At 40.3% G+C, this 21,355-nt stretch overlaps 2 protein-coding genes across 5 annotated transcripts in view; one reads left to right on the top strand and one right to left on the bottom strand.

Annotated features, from left to right (window-relative positions):
• Positions 1-271: 271 nt before the first annotated feature.
• On the bottom strand, positions 272-9,516 carry MPV17L2 (MPV17 mitochondrial inner membrane protein like 2). 3 transcript variants are annotated; one of them, XM_032238623.1, is made up of 6 exons: positions 9,202-9,516; positions 7,187-7,383; positions 5,224-5,394; positions 4,911-4,987; positions 4,675-4,803; positions 272-1,637 (listed from the first exon to the last, which is right to left on the bottom strand). In XM_032238623.1, exons 2-6 carry the CDS (start codon positions 7,371-7,373, stop codon positions 1,566-1,568), a joined length of 636 nt encoding a protein of 211 aa, XP_032094514.1. In that variant the 5' UTR covers positions 7,374-7,383; positions 9,202-9,516; the 3' UTR covers positions 272-1,565. The 3 variants fall into 3 exon arrangements, with proteins under 3 accessions (XP_032094514.1, XP_032094507.1, XP_032094499.1); XM_032238616.1 differs by having other exon boundaries at positions 7,187-7,411; positions 9,278-9,514; XM_032238608.1 differs by having other exon boundaries at positions 9,278-9,513.
• Positions 9,517-9,723: 207 nt separating this feature from the next.
• The window catches only part of HAUS8 (HAUS augmin like complex subunit 8), a 25,118-nt gene continuing 13,486 nt past the window's right edge, over positions 9,724-21,355 (top strand). The window contains exons 1-6 of one of the 2 annotated variants that reach the window (XM_032238597.1): positions 9,724-9,820; positions 9,908-9,957; positions 10,212-10,267; positions 11,397-11,490; positions 20,216-20,299; positions 20,888-20,958. In XM_032238597.1, the coding sequence (XP_032094488.1) occupies positions 9,795-9,820; positions 9,908-9,957; positions 10,212-10,267; positions 11,397-11,490; positions 20,216-20,299; positions 20,888-20,958 (381 nt within the window). In that variant the 5' untranslated portion in view covers positions 9,724-9,794. Of the gene's footprint in view, positions 9,821-9,907; positions 9,958-10,211; positions 10,268-11,393; positions 11,491-20,215; positions 20,300-20,887; positions 20,959-21,355 lie in introns of both variants that reach the window. The other variant, XM_032238590.1, reaches the window with a different exon arrangement.

The raw sequence follows: 21,355 nt of genomic DNA, 5'->3' as shown, positions 1-21,355 counted from the left end.
CTTTGAGCTTGGTTTTCTTGCAGACATTTCATTACCAAACTAGATAACATCATCAGGACACTGATGAAAACCACCAAGCTCAGAGAGCACCAAGCACCCTGCAATCTTCAAGTGTCCATGCTATTTCTCTGAGGTTGAGTGGCAAGATATAGAGCACTAGGTAATATCAGCATATTTATCCAAAAGGTGCTTTTTTCCAAAAGGCTACTCGACTTCTTTGGTTTTATTTCTTTGAAAACCTTTTGCTTCTCCTCCAAGAAGCTACTTCAGTTCTTGGGTGAGAAGCAAAATGTTTTCAAAGGGGAAAAAAACCCCAAGAAAGTCCAGTTGCCTTTTGGGAAATGCACCTTTGAGATGACCATGACATGCATGATTGAAAATTTCCACAGACATCATCATATTTATTGCAACCCTAATGTTCCACGCAATCACCCCTGGCAGTTTGATCTACCTATGTAGTAAATATAGTACATAGAATGAAGCATAAATTCAATAGAAGTCTAGATATATTGTGAGCAAACATTTCCCTGATATATTCCTCTAATCCACTGAAGGAAAAAATAGGGAATTTAAAAATTCCCATGCTTGAGAGTCATTTGGTCCCTCACTTTTGGTTTTAAGGCCTTTTTTAAATCCTAGCCCTCTATGGCACTGCTTGTGAGCATAACAATAAGGACACAATCTAGTTTCCCATATTTAATCTTCCAACACAATCATGGGATGAAGCTCAGCTTGTTATTTTTTTAAGATATATTCATCAAATGTAAAGGCTGCCCAAATCCATCCCCTCTGGCAGCATGTTCTATAAAGGATGCTATGGGATTACAGATACCAACATGAATTTTCTTTTATTTACTTCTCCCTTTCTTAGCTTGTCTGACTTTCCCATTATCTAAATAGTTAGGATTTCCAAAATAGATGCATTCATCCTCCAAAGAGTGAACTGAGTTGCTAATCCGAAGACCATCAACGGTTCTCAAATATGGCCACACCTCGTTGCTGGCTGGGAAATTCTAGTAGAAATTCCACTCATCTTAAAGCTGTTGAGGCTGAGAAACACTGCTCTATGGAATAAACCTTCCCTGGAAATACACCTGATGCTTCATTCTTGGCTTTTAAGAAGCTCTGGAAAACTTTCCTGATTACTCCAAGGCTTAGTGGGGAAGGAAGATGGACGTATTTTCTTTGTCTCTGTTTCTGCTGACACAGTTGATTTTAAGATCACTGTTGAGATTCTTGCACACCATCCAAAATCACGAGATTGAGGCAATAGAAAACTAATAAATAAATAAATTAGAAAAATCTATAATTTGGCACTTTTATGGGACAGCACTTCTGCTTCCTGGATGCAGGTTGCTGCTTCAACTCGCACCAACCTGTCAAAGGAAAAGTGCTCTGAGCTTTCAGTCTCGTTCTTGTTACAGAATTTTTGACAAGGAAAATTAGAATTCAGGCACCATTTCCTACGCAGAAGAATTCAAATAGCATTTTTGAAAAAAGAAAAAGAAAGAAAAGATGCCGGTGTGCTTCGAGTCTTTAAAAAGTAGTTTGGTTATTCACACTTTTCACCCAGTAGTCTGGATTTCAGAAGTGCAAGGTTTAGAGTCCTCATCCTGGTCGAGCACTGGCTTTTTATTCTAAACAAAACAAAACAAAAATTAACATACATTTAGCTTTGTAAGCCTGAAGTTTATCAAGCCACTTGAGGTTCCCCCTCCCCCCCCGATTTTTGAGTTCTGAAATTCTATCTATGAACAAGTAATTCAGAATAGTCCAGGAATCATTACCAGGGAATGGTTCAGAAGCCACTTACCGTATTTTTTGAAGAGGTTTTGAAGAGGCAAATTAAAAAAAAAAAAGTTTTACACTCTGCAGACCTCCCCAAAATGCCCCATTTTTCACAAAAATGGGCCCATTTTTTTAAAAGGCATGAATAGCCATTAGGAGCGTTTGTAGAGTGCTCCAGGGAGGGGGGGGCAACATTGAGCAAAAAACGGCCTGTTTTTCTTTCATTTCTGCCCTCCCCAGCCCCCAGGAGCTCCCTGAAAGCCTCCTAAAGGCAATGCACGGCCATTTTGGTGAAGGGGGTGGGGTTTCAGGAGGCCAAAAATGCTGTATTCAGTGTATAAGACGCATCCAGATTTTCAGCCTCTTTTTTGAGGGAAAAAGGTGCGTCTTATAGTCTGAAAAATACGGTAGTTAAATCTTAGTTTGTTGAATAAATCATTACTAGATTAAAAACATTGTTACCAGATGAAGCTAGAACTCATGTTTCTAATTAAAAACAAGCATAGAGGTAATCCTTGATGTACAACCATTTGATTACCAACCATTCGAAGTTACAACGGCACGGGAAAAAGTGCCTTATAAATGGTTCTCACACTTATTGTCATTGTAGCATCTCCTGATCACATGATCAAAATTTAGGCATATATTTATGACAGTTGCAATGTCCTGAAGTCATGCAATTGCCATTTATGCCCCTTCCAGCCAGTTTCCAGCAAGCAAACTCAATGGGGGAAGCTAAATTATCTTAATAACTGCATGATTTTACTTAACAATGGCAGTGATTTGCTTAACAACCATTGCAGAATTGAGTGTGACATCCTGAACAACTGCCTTAGTTAGCAATGGAAATTATGGTCCCAATTGTGATATGACTATCTGTAGTTGTTTACATCTGTTGTGGCCGCTGGTGGAGCTCGCAGCAGAGTCGGAGAGCGAGGAGGTTGGGGAGGGACATGGGCCAGTCCTGGAGTCTGGGGAAGGCTCGGATGCAGGCTCTGCATCGAAGGCAGAGAGGGGGTCAGGGCCATCTGCCTCTGGAGCTTCCATAGTTGGACAGCAGCGAGGCAGAGGAACAGGCTCCCCCTGTTCCCAGTGCGCGCATGCACAGAGCTGCCAGAAGGCAAGAACATTTAAAACAGAAGGACAATTCGGGAGTAAGGTTTGGAGGTGATTGGCCCCTCCCATAGGACATAAAGTAGGAACAAAGACACATGAGCCTTTGCAGGAAGCAACTTGGTTCATGCTGGTCAGCTTACCTTCTTTGGACTCTTTGCTCTGTGTGGCCTTGCCAAGCTAATTGCCAATTAAGTCTTTGGCAGTGTTTTCAAAGAAGATAAAGATGGGTGCTTATCAGCCTTATCCCAAAGCCTGCTATAGAACTCTTTACTACTATTTGGGATTCATTACGGGCTGTGAATGAATATAATTCACAGCCTTTGAAATAAAGGAGGGTTTTGGGACTTAATCCTGTGCATTTTACTGTATCAGGAAGTCTAGGTCAGAACAACACCACATTCTAAGCCAAACAAAACAAGCCATTAAAATGGGGATAGAGATGCTGAGGAAAATGTTACTGGTATCTTTTCAGAGATTATCAGAGGAAGACCAATTGTGCCCAATTAACAAGCCTCCTTAACATAGCCAGTGATACCTATTCCTTTTGAGCATGTTAATAGTACCCTGTTTCCCTGAAAATAAAACCTCCCCGGATAATAAGCCCAATTGGGCTTTTGAGCGCATGCGCTAAAATAAGCCCTCCCCAGAAAATAAGCCCTCCCGAAAATTATTGCAACACAGCAGCATCCATGAGGTGACCATGCTCGCTGCCTCCTGCAGCTCAAAAATAATAAGACCTCCCCGAAAATAAGGCCAAGCGCTTATTTCGGGGGTCAAAAGAAAATAAGACCCTGTCTTATTATTTTCAGGGAAACACGGTAGAACACAGGCTCTGAATACGAAGATGCTCAGATTGAGTTGCTACCAGCTATGGTAAAAAAAAAAAAGGCTAGAGAAAAGGGTTTACTCAACACAACTTTACATTCATTCCATCCTATGTTTTAATCTCAATTACAGGTGGTCCTCGACTTAATGACCACAATTGAGCCCAAACTTTTTGTTGCTAAGTGGGACATTTGTTAAGTGAATTTTGCCCCATTTTACGATCTTTCTCGCCACGTTGCAGTTGCTAATTTAGTAACATGGTTGTTATGTGAATCTGGATCCACCATGTGGAGACTGGAAAGAGTGCAGAGAAGAGCAACAAAGATGATTAGGGGACTGGAGACTAAAACATATGAAGAATGGTTGCAGGAACTGGGTATGTCTAGTTTAATGAAAAGAAGGACCAGGGGAGACATGATAGCCGTCTTCCAATATCTCACAAAGAAGAGGGAGTCAAGTTATTCTCCAAAGCACCTGAGGGCAGAACAAGAAGCAATGGGTGGAAACTAATCAAGGAGAGAAGCAACTTAGAACTAAGGAGAAATGTGCTGATAGTTAGAACAATTAATCAGTCGAACAGCTTGCCTCCAGAAGTTGTGAATGCCCCAACACTGGAAGTCTTTAAGAAGATGTTGGATAGCCATTTGTCTGAAACGGTATAGGGTTTCCTGCCTACTAGAAGACCACCAAGGTCCCTTCCAACTCTGCTATTGTATTGTATTATCAACTCCACTTGTCAGAAAGTTGCAAAATAATCACATGAACCCAGGATAGTATAACTGTCATAAATATGAGTCAATTGCCAAGGGTCTGAATTTGGATCACATGACCATGAGGATGCTGAAACAGTCATAAGTCACTTTATATAACTTCGAATGATCACTAGTTGCAAGTTGAGGACTGCCTGTCCTTCTGACGCCAATTATTTTATTGCGTTTTACTCACACGATGTTTAAGGTATGATAGGTAAGTGTCCCATCCTAGAGTGATGACATTCATGTAAATCACTCGATACGCGGGGGGCAGGAACAGAAAGTTGATCAGCTGTGTTGGTGGCCACACACACCAGTCCATCTGCAAACAGAAAAACACTAATTATGTGAGCCAGAGTCATAAATGTAAGTTAGTTACTCCATCCACAAACTCTGGGTCAGAAAATAGGGGACAAAAATTAGGTTTACCTTGTAGAATTCCCAAAAGTTCTCTTCCAATTCATGCCAGCTTTCCTCCAGAGTCTGTCCTTCTAAAGATCCAATCCCTGCAGATAATAACAAGGCAGATGGAAATATGGGGGATGTTCTTTGGCTATTGGGAACTAAAGGAACTGTATATTTTTCAGAGGAAGCCAAGCACAGAAGGGACAACAGAAATGCCACACCCTCTGCTTCTTCTACCCACACACAGTATCTGTAGCAAAAGCCCACATATTTTCCCATTCATTTTTGCCCTCAAAAGAATAGAAATTGTCTTGCAGCTTCAGGAATTTAGTCTTACCTATGAAATACCAAACCCCAAAGACTGGAGAGGCAACGATCTGATCAATGAAAACTTTTTTCAGGACGGTCCTGATGCCACTGAAGCCAGCAGCAGGGAAGGCCCTGTCTAGCCACAGGTACCAGTAGTGCATCATTGGGCCCATAGTGCAGCCGATGGTGAACATTCGTGCTGAAGGAGGACATTTGCTCCATTAGTAAAACATAAGGGATTCATCATCAAATAACAAAAATCCGTGATGCATCAATAAGAGAAAATATTTAAAAAATCTATTACAAATAAAAGTAATTCTCAACTTACAATTATTCATTTAATGACCATTTGAAGGTACAAGGGCACTGAAAAAGTGGCATATTGGTTCTCACGCTTATCCCCATTGCAGTAGCCCCATGGTCAAGATCAAAATTTGGGTGCTTGGCAAATAATTTATATTTATGACAGTTGTATTGTCCCAGGGTTATGTGATTACCACTTGTGACCTTCCCAGCCAGCTTCTGACAAGCAAACTCATTGCGGGAAGCTAAATTCCCGTAATGAACACATAATTCACTTACGTAACAACTGCTAGGATTCTCTTAACAATCATGGTCAAAAAAGTTGTAAAATAGCAATAGCAATAGCAGTTAGACTTATATACCGCTTCATAGGGCTTTCAGCCCTCTCTAAGCGGTTTACAGAGTCAGCATATTGCCCCCACAGTCTGGGTCCTCATTTCACCTACCTCGGAAGGATGGAAGGCTGAGTCAACCTTGAGCCGGTGAGATTAGAACCGCTGAACTGCAGATAACAGTCAGCTGAAGTGGCCTGCAGTATGCACCCTAACCACTGCGCCACCTCGGCAAGTTACTTAACAATTGTCTTGCTTAGCAATGGAAGTGTTGGGCTTAATTGTGGTCATAAGCCAAGGACTTCCATTAGAGACAGGTAATTTACAAATTCACCATATACATTATCTAACATATTGCCATGTTATAGTCTATAGTGATTTACTATAAAATCTTTATATTTACTATAAAACTATATAAATTTTAAACCATCCAAATTTGAATTGTGAATACTGCCTCTTATGTTTCATTATTCTAACTCTGTGATTCCCCCCCCCCCCGAATGTACCTCACTGAAGAGGCCTTATTAATCCACAACTCATTTATTATGTTATCTATTTGGGCCATTATAATTTTAGCAGCTAAAATTAAGGAGATAATAAGTTCCTTACAGGACTGCTTGAGATTCAGTTCTGTTTTGCCCCTTGTGCTTGGGGATCTAGTTGTGGTGTGAAGCTTGCTGGAATGCTTGCATTAACTGGCATATGACTTATAGTTTCCTGCGGTTTGTGTTTTTTAATTCAGTTTTTTTAATTTGTTCTCATTTAATTTGTATTCTATTTATTGCTTTGGGGTGTGTGTGTTGCTTTTAATTATGTGAGCCAGAGTCATAAATGTAAGACAAGTGGCAAAACAAATTGGATAGAATCTCCCTTTTTACAACCCTTAACTGAATGAGTGAATAAATAAATAAAAATGTCCTGAAACCCAGCAAGGTAGGCGTTCAGTGGATGTCAGAGGGCAGAAAGTTCCATGTCGGTACTGGCACTACAGAAAAACATTTGAGGCCTTCATCCTCCTGATTTACTGGAAATGGGATCTAGTCAGTGGTCTATTAACCATTAAGCAGACTAAGCACATGCTTAGGGCACCAGGCCCAAGAGGGCACCACAAAGTTGAGAATGAAAGAAAAAAACCAATCAAGATTTGTACAGTATGGACAAAGGAGGGGGTCGCCAAGATTTTTCAGTGCTTAGGGCACCAGTGAGCCTTAATCCGCCACTGGGTCTAGTAATAGATTTTGCTGGAGATCTCTTCGTTCAAGCAGATTGAAACTGAGTGATCCTAGGGATATCTCAGGGTCAAGCCAGGAAGAATTTTAAAGGTAAAACCAGCAGTTAATATGACATTAAACTGACCTGTCCGGGCACGATCCCATTTCCGTTTAGAATCCTTCTTTATCTCCCAGGATTGGCGAAGTGCGTCTCCTGCTGCTAGAAGCCCTCCGCAGCTGACTGTGTTGGTTACAAGTAGGAGGCGGCCTTTGAAGAGAGGTTTCCAGTAGACAGAAAGTCCAGAGAAAATTGTTCTGCCCCGAGCAAGCATGGCTGTTCTCCTAATACCAAGAATGAGATGAAAGGGAACTGTAGCAAAATGGGGGAAAAAGCATGTTTATGTTTCTGAGGGCCGAGCACATTTGTGTCTGTTACCCATTCACTCCACACTTTAAGTAGTATCTTCTCCTGAATTAAATCCCCCAAAGGATTTGTTCTGAGTAAAAGGATTAAGGGTGGGCTCCCTGAAGACTGATTTCCTTCTACTGCCAAAGGAACTAGGTCAGGGATGTCAAATTCAAGGCCCCGGGACCAAATCCAGCCTGCAGAATACTTAGATCCGGCCCGTAGGCCCTACACTGGAAACAGTGAAGCACCTGCCCATACTGCCTCTGCCAGCAAAACAGAAGTCGGGACGGTCATATACGGCCCATCGGAGCTCCGTTTTCAGCCACAATGGCCTCCTGCAGCCCTCTGCTAATGAAAATGGAGCTCGGGGAGGCCGCATGCAACCTGCCTGGACTCAGTTTTCGGACCTGACAGCCACCTACACCCGCTGCCAGAGAAAATGCAGCCCAGGCCTCCCCAAGCTCCTTTTTTACTGGCATAGGGCTGCAGGAGGCCATCATGGCCAAAAACGGAGCCTTGATGAATGAGGTTGAGCTTGCCACGTCCACCCTGGCCCCCTCCCCCAGGTCAAACACAACCCTGATGCGGCCCTCAATGAAATCGCGTTTGGCACCCCTGCACTAGGTAGTCCTCATTTAGCGACCGTGCATAGTTACAGCAGTGAAGAAAAAGTAATTTGGTGATCAGTCTTCGCATTTATGAACCTCACAGGTCTGTAAAGCAAAGGAAAGTTGAAGTAAGATCATTTGACTCAGCAATCAAGTTGTCAGTCCCAATTGTGGTTGCTAAACAAGGATTACCCGTATGCTGTTACCATCTGTTGACGATTTAGGTAAAACCAATGGGTAGAGTTTTCCCTCCGGGGACTGCTAGGAGGAGCAACATCTCCAGAATCCCCACTTGCTGTACAGCAAGGAAAGGATTCATCCCATGCTTTCCAATCTCCAATACTTTTCAAATTTATCTACACTGTTGCCATTTAATCTTGTTATAATGTACTATACACCTTCCTGGACACAGTTTCAGATTTTGAAGCCCCTTTAAATCATTACAACAGATTATAAATTCCAATAGGACAGTGTTTCTCAACCTTGGCAACTTGAAGATGTCCGGACTTCAACTCTCAGAATTCCCCAGCCGGCGAATGCTGGCTGGGGAATTCTGGGAGTTGAAGTCTGGGCATCTTCAAGTTGCCAAGGTTGAGAAACACTGTAATAAGCCAACATTTCTTAAAGTGTAGACCTAGGACTGCTGAGGATCCACAAGGCCCTTTCAAGGTCCTCAAAAATCAAAATTATTTGCCAGCTAGGTTGAAAAATTACATTATTAAAATCCCATCAAATGATAGAGAGGCAGTCATGACAGCCAGTGCATCCATTTTAAATTGTAATATATTTATTACATTTTTTTTGCCACCCCTTTCTCCCTGATATGACAAATATCAATAAATAGAAACAAAAGGTCTTTGGGGATCCTCTGTAATTTTTAAAAAGAGGAAAGGGGCTTTGAGAGAAATAAATCTAAAAGACGCTGCAATAGACAATAAATGGGAAGGCACCCCGGTTTTGTGAACAAGACTCTCATTGTATACTTTGCGACATGCCCAAAGGGACATTTTTTTCCCCACTGAGCGAGAGGAAACATGCAGCTATGAAGAAGAACCTACAAGTAGCCAGCGACAACCCCTCTCCACCTTTCTGGAATTAATTCGGACTTTGGCCAAACGTCCCGGGCACCAGGCGGCTCCTTACCAAAGGGAGAGACGCGCAAGGAGATCTCGATTCAACCCTTGCCCCCAAAAGCTTAGCCTTTGTCGGGGCTGCTCACCGATTAGTGGAGGGTTGCGCTTCTTTGCAACAGAGCCAAGAGCGAAGGAAAGAGGCGAACGAAACCGGCCGGCGCGAAGCAAGAGCGAGTCACATGTACGGAGCCGCCAGTCTATTACAGCTACTAGAGCGGAAGTAGGTTCGATCCCCGCGGGCGGAGGCAACAGTTACTCACGGAATGGGTTCAGTAATAATTTAACCGGTTATTTTCCGGCTGCTCGCCTTGGAAAGCAAATGGAAAAAGTTCTTTAAAAACAGAGCGGTGCTCTGCGCATGCGTCAAGCCTGGCCGCCGACAGACAAGTTGAGTAAGCCGGAAGTGAGGATTTTCTGCTGCGAAATGAAGCGAGACAGAAATGAATGAACCCGAGGCGCTCCCTGAAAGTGGGACGTTCTAGGTTCCGTGCTTCCGCCTTTCGGGTGGCTCCGGCGGGCCTTTCCCAACTGGGCTGCAAGGCGCATGCGCCGAGGGGTATTTGTTTTGATGGGTGGGGAAAGCCGTGAGTTTGTTCGGCGGAAATGGCGGGAAAGCTGCCGCTCGGCAGGTGAGAGCGCGGAGCGAAGGATGGATGGCAGCGGCGGATGGTTTGCGTTTTGATTTCCCTGTCACCCCAGTTCATTTGTCTTTCTAGGGAGCCTGGAACGACTGAGATGGAGACGGGTGCCCGACCGAAACAGAGAGGTGAGTAATGGCATTGGAGGGTAGATTTCAGGGTCCGTAGCCCGCAGCCGATGCGCTGCACAAAGCTGCCCGAGCTTAATATGGGAGCTTTGCATGGGAGTCGTTCTGTGGAATCGAGTGCTTGGTCTCAACATTGTTCCATTAAGAGCCCCAAAGTCTCTGGAGAAGTTTCTTTTCTCATGGATAGTAACGGTACAAATGCAAATTTAATGCAAATTTGAATGTGGATTCTTTTTCTATTTTTCCTCTGCCAGGGGGAAGAATTGTGCCATCTCGTTACCTGCAGTATGATAAAAAAGCAAGTGGAAAGGTGAGTCTGCATTAAAAACACATTGCTCTATAGCAAAGGTGCTCCCCCCCCCCCCCAAGAGGCAACTGGACTTTTATGGTGTTTTTCTTTGAAGGCGTTTCGCTTCTTATCCAAGAAGCTTCTTCAGCTCTGACTGGATGGTGGGGAATGGAAGGATTTATACTCCTTGCAGATAGCTGGATATTTACAATCTTTTAGACAGTCAGTAAGGCCACCCTGAGTTTTATTTGTTTCAAGAAAAAAAAGAAAAGAAAAACCAGAAAGTCCAGTTGCCTCTTGAAAAAAAGCACCTTTGGGACAACCATGACATGGATGATTGAGAATCTTCATAAACTCTATTTAAAACTTGTCAACTTTGAGATGTGTGGACTTTAACACCCCAAATTCTCCAGCTGGCATGAAAAATCCTGCTCTATGGCATTCTGGTACTATAGTATAGAACAGGGGTGTCAAACTCGTGTTGTCACAGCGTCATGTGATGTATCTTGACTTTTTTCCTCTTTGCTAAACCGGGCGCGGGCATGGCCAGTGTGTGATGCATGCAGCATATCTTCTAATTTTTTAAAATGAAAATTTCAAGTTACTCCTTTATTTATTTTAAGGGAGCTTTTGACTAATGCGCTGTATATTTCAAGGGCTATTTTTTTATTTTCAGACTTGACAATCTGTTTCATGTTTTAATTTGTATACAACAGAAAATATCAGAGAATTAATAAATAATACTGAGAAAATAAAATGACTATTTCAGAAAGGCAACATTTAGGGGAGACTGTTTAGTAATGCAAAAAATAATAATAAGAGGAATCTGTTTTGTTTTATACATAGATTAATGTAATTGTATCATGTACTACATTTCTTATAAAAAAAGATAAGGAAAGTTAAGCCCATCAAACTGAAAACTATCTCAGGAAAAGGCCCTCTATATCAATGTATTTTCCTATTATTTCCTATTATAATTATATAGTACAATTACATATTATGATTTCCTATTATAAATGGATTAGGATAGTAGAACAAGACTGGGATTTGTTTTGATAACCACCTGAAATATAAAAACTGTTTACCCCCAAACTAGCAATCAAATAAGACTGAATTGTTTAATTTCAACATGTATGTATTTAATTAGCAGGGTACTTCAACCACCAATTTGTCCTTTGCAAAAGGTCTAGAAAATTTTGGATCTCCAAAGAGGCTATCTGTTCAGAAATTCAAGGCCTCAGTAGGTAAGATTTTGCTTTACACAATCTAGAAGTCTTCCCTGCATTTATTACCAAATGTCACTTTCTAGAATCCAGGCAGCTTCAGAAAAAAACAATCTGAAGAACATTTAGTTATTCTGTGGTCCTCTAGCCATGGATCTAAGTTCATAGGAGTTGCTGCCAAATTATAACATATAGTGTAATGAATGGGGAAAAGATTATTTTCCATGATCTACTTTTCAATTATTCTAAATCAAATTGGTATGGTCCTGGTATTACTAACTTTTTGTGAGCTTGGAGCTGGCAACCTTTGTAATGGCCAAATATGGCTATCTTAGTGCAAAATGTTATGCATCTCTGACTTAAAAGTGTCTGTGAATTTCATTACATTGACTGAATTGGAACTATTGCCATGTATATGGAATGTACACTCAGCAGTCCCTTGGAGGTGTCCGATGCCAAAATAGTTCAGCAACTATTCAGTTTATAGGAACTTATCTGCCATTACTACTACTACTACTACTACTATTACGTGGTTAATCTTTGGTGAGATTCACAGGCTTTGGGGCTGGTTGGTAGCTCAACAGCTCGAGTCCTAACCAAGGACCTAGGAACTATTAAGGTAACATCAGATTATTATTATTATTATTATTATTATTGTTGTTGTTGTACAATTGTATCACAGCGGCCAGTTGTTTCGCCGGATTTGGCATTGGTTACTAGTCGGGCCCCACCCAGGGGCCTAGGACGTCGTAACGTATTTTCGTAATATGCGTGCAGATCCAAGCAGTGCGGCTTTTTGCATTTGACTGATGGTGATTTTGTCAATTTTTAACTGTTTTAAATGTAATTCCAGTGCTTTTGGAATAGCACCCAGTGTGCCAATTACCACTGGAATTACCACTGCTGGTTTGTGCCATAGTCGTTGAATTTCGATTTTTAAGTCCTGGTATCTTGCGATTTTTTCATGTTCCTTCTCGGCGACCCTGCTATCACCTGGTATTGCGATGTCTATGATTGTGACCTTATTTTTCTCAACCAGTGTGATGTCTGGTGTATTATGCGCCAGTATTTTGTCGGTTTGTATACGGAAATCCCACAAGATCTTGACCATCTGATTTTCGGTGACTTTTTCAGGCTGATGTTCCCACCAGTTTGTTGCTGTTTTAATATAATAATTTTTGCACAAATTCCAATGGATCATTTGTGCTACTGAATTGTGCCGCAATTTATAATCAGTCTGCGCGATTTTTTTACAGCAGCTGAGTATGTGATCAACAGTTTCATCAGCTTCTTTGCAAAGTCTGCATTTGGCATCATCAGAGGATTTTTCGATTTTGGCCTTAATGGCATTTGTGCGGATAGCTTGTTCTTGCGCAGCCAGGAGTAGTGACTCTGTTTCTTTCTTTAATGTACCTGTTGTTAACCATAACCAAGTTTGTTCACTGTCCACTTTATCTTTTATTTTTTCCAGAAATTGACCATGCAGTGCTTTGTTCTGCCAACTCTCCATTCTTGATTTTATCACATCTTTTCTGTATTCTTGTTTTGTCTGTTGGGCCTTCAGTAGATTTTTGTTCTTTACTTCGATTAATAGATGTTCTTGACTTTCTTTTAAATAATCAGCCAGTGCATGTTTTTCTTCTTCAACTGTTTGCTTCACTTGTAATAATCCTCTGCCACCTGATTTTCGGGGCAGATATAGTCTATCAGTATCACCACGTGGATGTAAACTGTAGTGCATTGTCATTAGTTTCCTGGTTTTTCGGTCCAAAAGGTCCAAATCAGCTTGTGTCCAGTTAACTATGCCAGCTGTGTATCTTATAACTGGTATTGCCCAGGTATTTATGGCCTTGATTGTATTTCCACCATTCAATTTAGATTTCAAAATTTTCCTAACTCTGTTGGTGTACTCTCGCCTGACAATAGTTTTTACTTCTCCATGCTTGATGTTATCCAACTGCAGAATGCCTAAGTATTTGTAGGCTTCATTTTCTTTGCATTTAATTAGTTGGCCATTGGGCATTTCAATTCCCTCAGATGCAGTGATTTTGCCCCTTTTTATGGATACAGTGGCACATTTTTCCATGCCAAACTGCATTGAAATATCGGTGCTGAATACTCGGACTGTATTTGTCAATGATTGGATTTCTATTTCTGACTTGCCATAGAGTTTCAAATCATCCATATATAGTAAATGCGAAATTTTTTCAGCTTTTTTGGCTGTTTGGTAGCCTAATTTCATTTTTTTTAAGATTACTGATAGTGGGATCATTGCGATGATGAAGAGAAGAGGTGAAAGTGAATCACCCTGGAAAATTCCTCGCTTGATATTAACCATTCCGTAGCTCTCATTCCCTACTGCCAACTCAGTTCTCCATTGTTTCATTGCCTTTTCAGTAAAGGATGTAATATTTTTGCTAATGACAGTTGTTTCTAAGCATTTTATGATCCAACTATGTGGCAGTGAGTCAAATGCCTTTTTGTAATCAATCCAGACCATATTCAAGTTCGTTTTTCTGTTCTTACAATTTTCTAATATCATTTTATCAATTAGAAGCTGATCTTTTGTGCCCCTGCTCCTTCTTTTGTTGCCTTTTTGCTCTACTGGCAAGATGTTGTTTGTTTCCAAATAATCCATCATGTTATCTGCAATAATGCCTGTGAGTAATTTGAAGGTTGTTGGTAAGCATGTTATTGGTCTATAGTTTTCAGGTGTTGTTCCTTTAGTTGGATCTTTCTGAATCAAGTATGTTTTTCCAGTTGTCAACCATTCATCAATTTGGCCCTTTTGTAAAATTTCATTCAGTTGCCTGGCTAATATTGCATGTAAACTGGTCAGATATTTGAGCCAGAAACCATGTAATTGGTCCTTTCCAGGTGATGTCCAATTCTTTACCTTTTTAACTCGATTTTTGATCATCTCAGTTGTTATTTCTAATACTTGCATTTGTTTGTTGCCAATGCTTTTCTCAAAGTCATGTATCCACTTTGCTTCCTTGTTGTAGTCCTTTGCATTTTCCCACAATTCTTTCCAGAATTCAACTGTGGCCTGCTTTTCTGGTTTTTCACTTTTGGTGTCACCATTCACATTAAGACTTTGATAAAAACGCCGTTGGTCTGATCGAAATTGCTGATTTTGTTTATATTGGATGATTCGTGCCTCATATCTTTCAATTTTTCTAGCTGTTGCTGTTATCTGCTGTTTTACAATCTCTACAGCTTCATTGATGTTTCTTGTATCCAATCTATATCGTCTGATTAGCCGATCTATGATTTTGTTGTTTTTAAGCCGTTGCTCATGCATGTTCTTTAAGTTACTAGCATCTGCCCTTAATTTTTTGATTTTTTTGTTCTAGACGGATTTTCCACTTTGGCTTTGATGCTTTTTCTGTTGTGTGACTAGGTACTTTAATTTTAATGCCTAGTTCATTAGTGACTATTACAGCTGCGCTGTACATTAACTGGTTTGTTTCCAAGATGGATCCCGGTTCAATTGTTGAAAACACTGCATTAACCATTTTCATGATAGGGGCCAAAATTTTCTTAGGCACAGTTTTTAGTGATGGTAAACGTTGCTTTTCCTCATTAAGCAGAAAATGCTCCATGATCTTATCCTTCAATTCTTTTTGTTTTTGAGTTAGTTCATCAGTTGGTTCAATGATAACTGGTTCTAGTGGTGGTGATGTTATTTCCTCCCCGAGAGCTTCTTCTGGGAGTTCTACTATAGTGTCTTTAGTTGTGTCTTGAATATCAGTTATTTCCGCTTGTGATATTGTTTTTTGGGTTTTGCAATTTGCCTGAATTTCCTCATGTTCAACTTCACTAAACACTTTATTCCGTATAATAAATCGCCTTTGATCTGCTAGTCGTTGTTCACTAACATTTGAATCTGGATATTGTTGTTTCCATAATTCATACATTCGCTTTAAATATCCTCTTTTTTCTGGCTCTGAGTTGTAGTAACAGGCCATTATGGCACGGTTTTCATCTGCACTATATTTTTGTCGTTTTGTTGGCTGGTCCACTTGTAGCCCACTTGTCGACGGATGTCCAGGGACCCCAACATCCGCCGCGGCCCTTGTTAACCCGCGCGACGACCGATGCGGTATGGAATTCTTATTCGTTTTTTTCACCATATTGTATGGGTTGGCGGGGGGGGTTTTACGGGACCAGATGCCAACCTGATCCCAACCTTCCTCCTTTCTCATCCGGGCTTGGGACCGGCAACGGCGGAGTTTTTATTATTATTATACAATTGTAACACAGCGGCCAGTTGTTTCGCCGGATTTGGCATTGGTTACTAGTCGGGCCCCACCCAGGGGCCTAGGACGTCGTAACGTATTTTCGTAATATGCGTGCAGATCCAAGCAGTGCGGCTTTTTGCATTTGACTGATGGTGATTTTGTCAATTTTTAACTGTTTTAAATGTAATTCCAGTGCTTTTGGAATAGCACCCAGTGTGCCAATTACCACTGGAATTACCACTGCTGGTTTGTGCCATAGTCGTTGAATTTCGATTTTTAAGTCCTGGTATCTTGCGATTTTTTCATGTTCCTTCTCGGCGACCCTGCTATCACCTGGTATTGCGATGTCTATGATTGTGACCTTATTTTTCTCAACCAGTGTGATGTCTGGTGTATTATGCGCCAGTATTTTGTTGGTTTGTATACGGAAATCCCACAAGATCTTGACCATCTGATTTTCGGTGACTTTTTCAGGCTGATGTTCCCACCAGTTTGTTGCTGTTTTAATATAATAATTTTTGCACAAATTCCAATGGATCATTTGTGCTACTGAATTGTGCCGCAATTTATAATCAGTCTGCGCGATTTTTTTACAGCAGCTGAGTATGTGATCAACAGTTTCATCAGCTTCTTTGCAAAGTCTGCATTTGGCATCATCAGAGGATTTTTCGATTTTGGCCTTAATGGCATTTGTGCGGATAGCTTGTTCTTGCGCAGCCAGGATTAGTGACTCTGTTTCTTTCTTTAATGTACCTGTTTTTAACCATAACCAAGTTTGTTCACTGTCCACTTTATCTTTTATTTTTTCCAGAAATTGACCATGCAGTGCTTTGTTCTCCCAACTCTCCATTCTTGATTTTATCACATCTTTTCTGTATTCTTGTTTTGTCTGTTGGGCCTTCAGTAGATTTTTGTTCTTTACTTCGATTAATAGATGTTCTTGAGTGTCTTTTAAATAATCAGCCAGTGCACATTTTTCTTCTTCAACTGTTTGCTTCACTTGTAATAATCCTCTGCCACCTGATTTTCGGGGCAGATATAGTCTATCAGTATCACCACGTGGATGTAAACTGTAGTGCATTGTCATTAGTTTCCTGGTTTTTCGGTCCAAAAGGTCCAAATCAGCTTGTGTCCAGTTAACTATGCCAGCTGTGTATCTTATAACTGGTATTGCCCAGGTATTTATGGCCTTGATTGTATTTCCACCATTCAATTTAGATTTCAAAATTTTCCTAACTCTGTTGGTGTACTCTCGTCTGACAATAGTTTTTACTTCTCCATGCTTGATGTTATCCAACTGCAGAATGCCTAAGTATTTGTAGGCTTCATTTTCTTTGCATTTAATTAGTTGGCCATTGGGCATTTCAATTCCCTCAGATGCAGTGATTTTGCCCCTTTTTATGGATACAGTGGCGCATTTTTCCATGCCAAACTGCATTGAAATATCGGTGCTGAATACTCGGACTGTATTTGTCAATGATTGGATTTCTATTTCTGACTTTCCATAGAGTTTCAAATCATCCATATATAGTAAATGCGAAATTTTTTCAGCTTTTTTGGCTGTTTGGTAGCCTAATTTCATTTTTTTTAAGATTACTGATAGTGGGATCATTGCGATGATGAAGAGAAGAGGTGAAAGTGAATCACCCTGGAAAATTCCTCGCTTGATATTAACCATTCCGTAGCTCTCATTCCCTACTGCCAACTCAGTTCTCCATTGTTTCATTGCCTTTTCAGTAAAGGATGTAATATTTTTGCTAATTCCAGTTGTTTCTAAGCATTTTATGATCCAACTATGTGGCAGTGAGTCAAATGCCTTTTTGTAATCAATCCAGACCATATTCAAGTTCGTTTTTCTGTTCTTACAATTTTCTAATATCATTTTATCAATTAGAAGCTGATCTTTTGTGCCCCTGCTCCTTCTTTTGTTGCCTTTTTGCTCTACTGGCAAGATGTTGTTTGTTTCCAAATAATCCATCATGTTATCTGCAATAATGCCTGTGAGTAATTTGAAGGTTGTTGGTAAGCATGTTATTGGTCTATAGTTTTCAGGTGTTGTTCCTTTAGTTGGATCTTTCTGAATCAAGTATGTTTTTCCAGTTGTCAACCATTCATCAATTTGGCCCTTTTGTAAAATTTCATTCAGTTGCCTGGCCAATATTGCATGTAAACTGGTCAGATATTTGAGCCAGAAACCATGTAATTGGTCCTTTCCAGGTGATGTCCAATTCTTTACCTTTTTAACTCGATTTTTGACCATCTCAGTTGTTATTTCTAATACTTGCATTTGTTTGTTGCCAATGCTTTTCTCAAAGCATCTTTTCCAAGATGGATCCTGGTTCAATTGTTGAAAACACTGCATTAACCTTTATTATTATATTATTATTATTATTATTATTATTATTATTATTATTATTATTATTATACAATTGTATCACAGCGGCCAGTTGTTTCGCCGGATTTGGCATTGGTTACTAGTCGGGCCCCACCCAGGGGCCTAGGACGTTGTAACGTGTTTTTGTAATATGCATGCAGATCCAAGCAGTGCGGCTTTTTGCATTTGACTGATGGTGATTTTGTCAATTTTTAACTGTTTTAAATGTAATTCCAGTGCTTTTGGAATAGCACCCAGTGTGCCAATTACCACTGGAATTACCACTGCTGGTTTGTGCCATAGTCGTTGAATTTCAATTTTTAAGTCCTGGTATTTTGCGATTTTTTCATGTTCCTTTTCAGCGATCCTGCTATCACCTGGTATTGCGATGTCTATGATTGTGACCTTATTTTTCTCAACCAGTGTGATGTCTGGTGTATTATGTGCCAGTATTTTGTCTGTTTGTATGCGAAAATCCCACAAGATCTTGACCATCTGATTTTCAGTGACTTTTTCAGGCTGATTATTATTATTATTATTATTATCATACAATTGTATCACAGCGGCCAGTTGTTTCGCCGGATTTGGCATTAGTTACTAGTCGGGCCCCACCCAGGGGCCTAGGAGGTCGTAACGTATTTTCGTAATATGCGTGCAGATCCAAGCAGTGCGGCTTTTTGCATTTGACTGATGGTGATTTTGTCAATTTTTAACTGTTTCAAATGTAATTCCAGTGCTTTTGGAATAGCACCCAGTGTGCCAATTACCACTGGAATTACCACTGCTGGTTTGTGCCATCATCATCATCATCATCATTATTATTATTATTATTATTATTATTATTACTGAGATATGGGGAAAGCTCCTGATGACACATTTTGACAACAGTAGAAGATGAACATAATATTCAGTAAGAGTTTATACAAAATCCTAGCATTCATTTTTGAACATACTTGAAAAATTGTTCATTTGGACATGGGATTCACTTTCTTTAGGCTCCATCTATCCTGCAGAGATTCTCTCTTTTGTCTTGAATGCAATTAGTAAGGGCCTATTCAACTCCTGAACCTCCTTACACTTTCCCCAGGCCTCCTGGTTGTCTTGGCTCTGAGGAAGTACTTGCCTTCTAGGATTTAGATCAGTTATGATTGTGGGCAATAGTAGCTAATCTAAAACTTCATTGCAACATATGGTGATTTTTAGAGGGGAATACTCCTTACTTGAAACATCACCCTTTCTACATCAGCATTTCAGTGGAACTTTTTAAAAATCTTAATTCCAGGATTATTTTTTTTATGGAATGTGCTAATAGAAAGCATATATAACCCCATCTCACCTGAGTTTCCTCCCCCCCCCCCTTGAAATTCATACTTGAATAGCAGTAGGCTTTAAAATAGTCTAATCCCTTTTAAAACAGATACTAACGGATATGTGTGCCTGAGAGAGATAGAATATGGGGATATGAGTGAAAAAGTGTATTAAAAGTCCCCTGGTGCACAGGTTTGTCAATGTCCACTTGAATCAGTAGTCATTCTACTGCTGGGATACGACCCCTAACTTTCTTGGAGTCAGTTCAATTATTTAGTCAAACCTAAGTTTGTTACTCTGGCCTAATTGTGCTACTTACCACCCATAAAGCCCTCCATGGTAGTGGATCTGAGTACTTGAGAGACCGCCTCCTGCCAATTACCTCCTCACGACCTATTAGATCACACAGATTAGGCCTCCTCCGAGTTCCATCTGCCAGTCAGTGTCGACTGGCAACTACGCGGAGGAGAGCCTTTTCAGTAGTAGCTCCGACCCTTTGGAACGATCTCCCCGTGGAGATTCGTACCCTCACCACCATCCAGACCTTTCGCACAGCCCTCAAGATCTGGCTATCCCGTCAGGCCTGGGGATAAAGATCATAATCCGTCCCCACCCGAATGATGAATGAATGTTGTGTTCTATTTTAATTTATGTATTGTTTATGTCTTATTGTTTTGTATTCCCCTCCCTATAAATTGTAAGCCGCCCTGAGTCCCCTCAGGGAAAAGGGCGGCCTATAAATAATAAACCTAAACCTAAACCTAATTACAGTAATCAGTATTCCAAAGGAAAAACCTCTTCTTTACCCCTTTTTCTGCAGAAACTACACCTAGTATATTACAATCAACCTTTCTGGATAGCCATAGGAGTATTCGACCTGAACTGGAGGTTTCATCTATTAATGGTATGTGTGCTCTTGAGTTGTATACTTGAATGTAAGTTTAGTTGCAGTAAAATAGACTTATGCTTTTATTCCAAAAATTATACAAAGGCTATTTTTAAATTAAATTGTAGACACTCAAGATTACATATTAATGTAACACCAAGATTCTTTAAACAGAATACGTAGATCAAATCTAAATTAGCTGTTTAGATAAATTAATATTTGTTTTTCTTATTTAGTCATTCCAAGGCATTGCTGGTATAATATCTAACATGACTTTGCATCCCTGAGTTTTGCCTTTTGGCAATATGGAATCCAGTTCATATTCTTTATTTGTATCTCCATCTTCTTGCTTTCTGAAAAATGACTTGATGGCTCCTATTTTTTAAAATCAAGATAGAGAATGGAATATGAGTGCTGGTTAGAATTCCCTCTATGTTGTTAAAATGTCAAAGAAGCAGTTTAGTATAGGTCATTCTTGCCTTCAACTTTTTCAAAGCAAAGTTTTGTACCCATAGTCTCTCAGTAAGTAGCTGACAAATATTAGGACACAGTTAATTGACCTCATTCCTTTATCCAACTGTCTTTCATTGCCTTTTTTACTTTCAGAAAAAAGCTACTATAAGACACCAGTTTCAAAGCTCAGTATAAAAGGCTTTTCCAAAAGAAATAAGGTCACGGTAAGTGAAGCAACTTCATTATTGACTAAAAAGTGAACTTGAATGAGTAATTTTACTGAGATGGCAGTTCTTGATAGATCAGATCTAATCAGATGAATTCTTTCCTGGGACTGAGCTGTCATATGCCAGCCTATGGCCTTTATATCTCATTTCCACTGTGTTCGTGATAATGGCCGACATTTCACATTGGCCTTCTTTTTAGAGATTCCTTCCTTTACTTGGTTCTACGTGAGGAATTTATTCAGCATAATTCATGAAGAGAAATATCGCTGTAGTAAATTATATTGGCCACTAACCTACGATAGATGCTTTGCTGGATTTGGACTATCGCAGTGGGCTCTGTATGGGAGCTGCCTTGAAGACCGTTTAGAAAAACAGAAAGCAGCAGCATGTGGCA

This window comes from Thamnophis elegans, chromosome 1, assembly GCF_009769535.1.
Source record: "Thamnophis elegans isolate rThaEle1 chromosome 1, rThaEle1.pri, whole genome shotgun sequence".
NCBI lineage: Eukaryota > Metazoa > Chordata > Lepidosauria > Squamata > Colubridae > Thamnophis > Thamnophis elegans.
The sequence above is the reverse complement of the archived record's forward strand: the minus strand, read 5'-3'. Positions and strand labels throughout refer to the sequence as shown.

Excerpts from the sequence above, each read along its gene's own strand:
- MPV17L2 (XM_032238623.1), bottom strand. The coding sequence starts at position 7,373 with ATGCTTGCTCGGGGCAGAACAATTTTCTCTGGACTTTCTGTCTACTGG. Across the intron at positions 5,395-7,186 it reads ATGGGATCGTGCCCGGACAG|CACGAATGTTCACCATCGGC; the intron begins GTCAGTTTAATG and ends GTCCTCCTTCAG. Across the intron at positions 1,638-4,674 it reads TATCATACCTTAAACATCGT|AATAAAAAGCCAGTGCTCGA; the intron begins GTGAGTAAAACG and ends TGTTTTGTTTAG.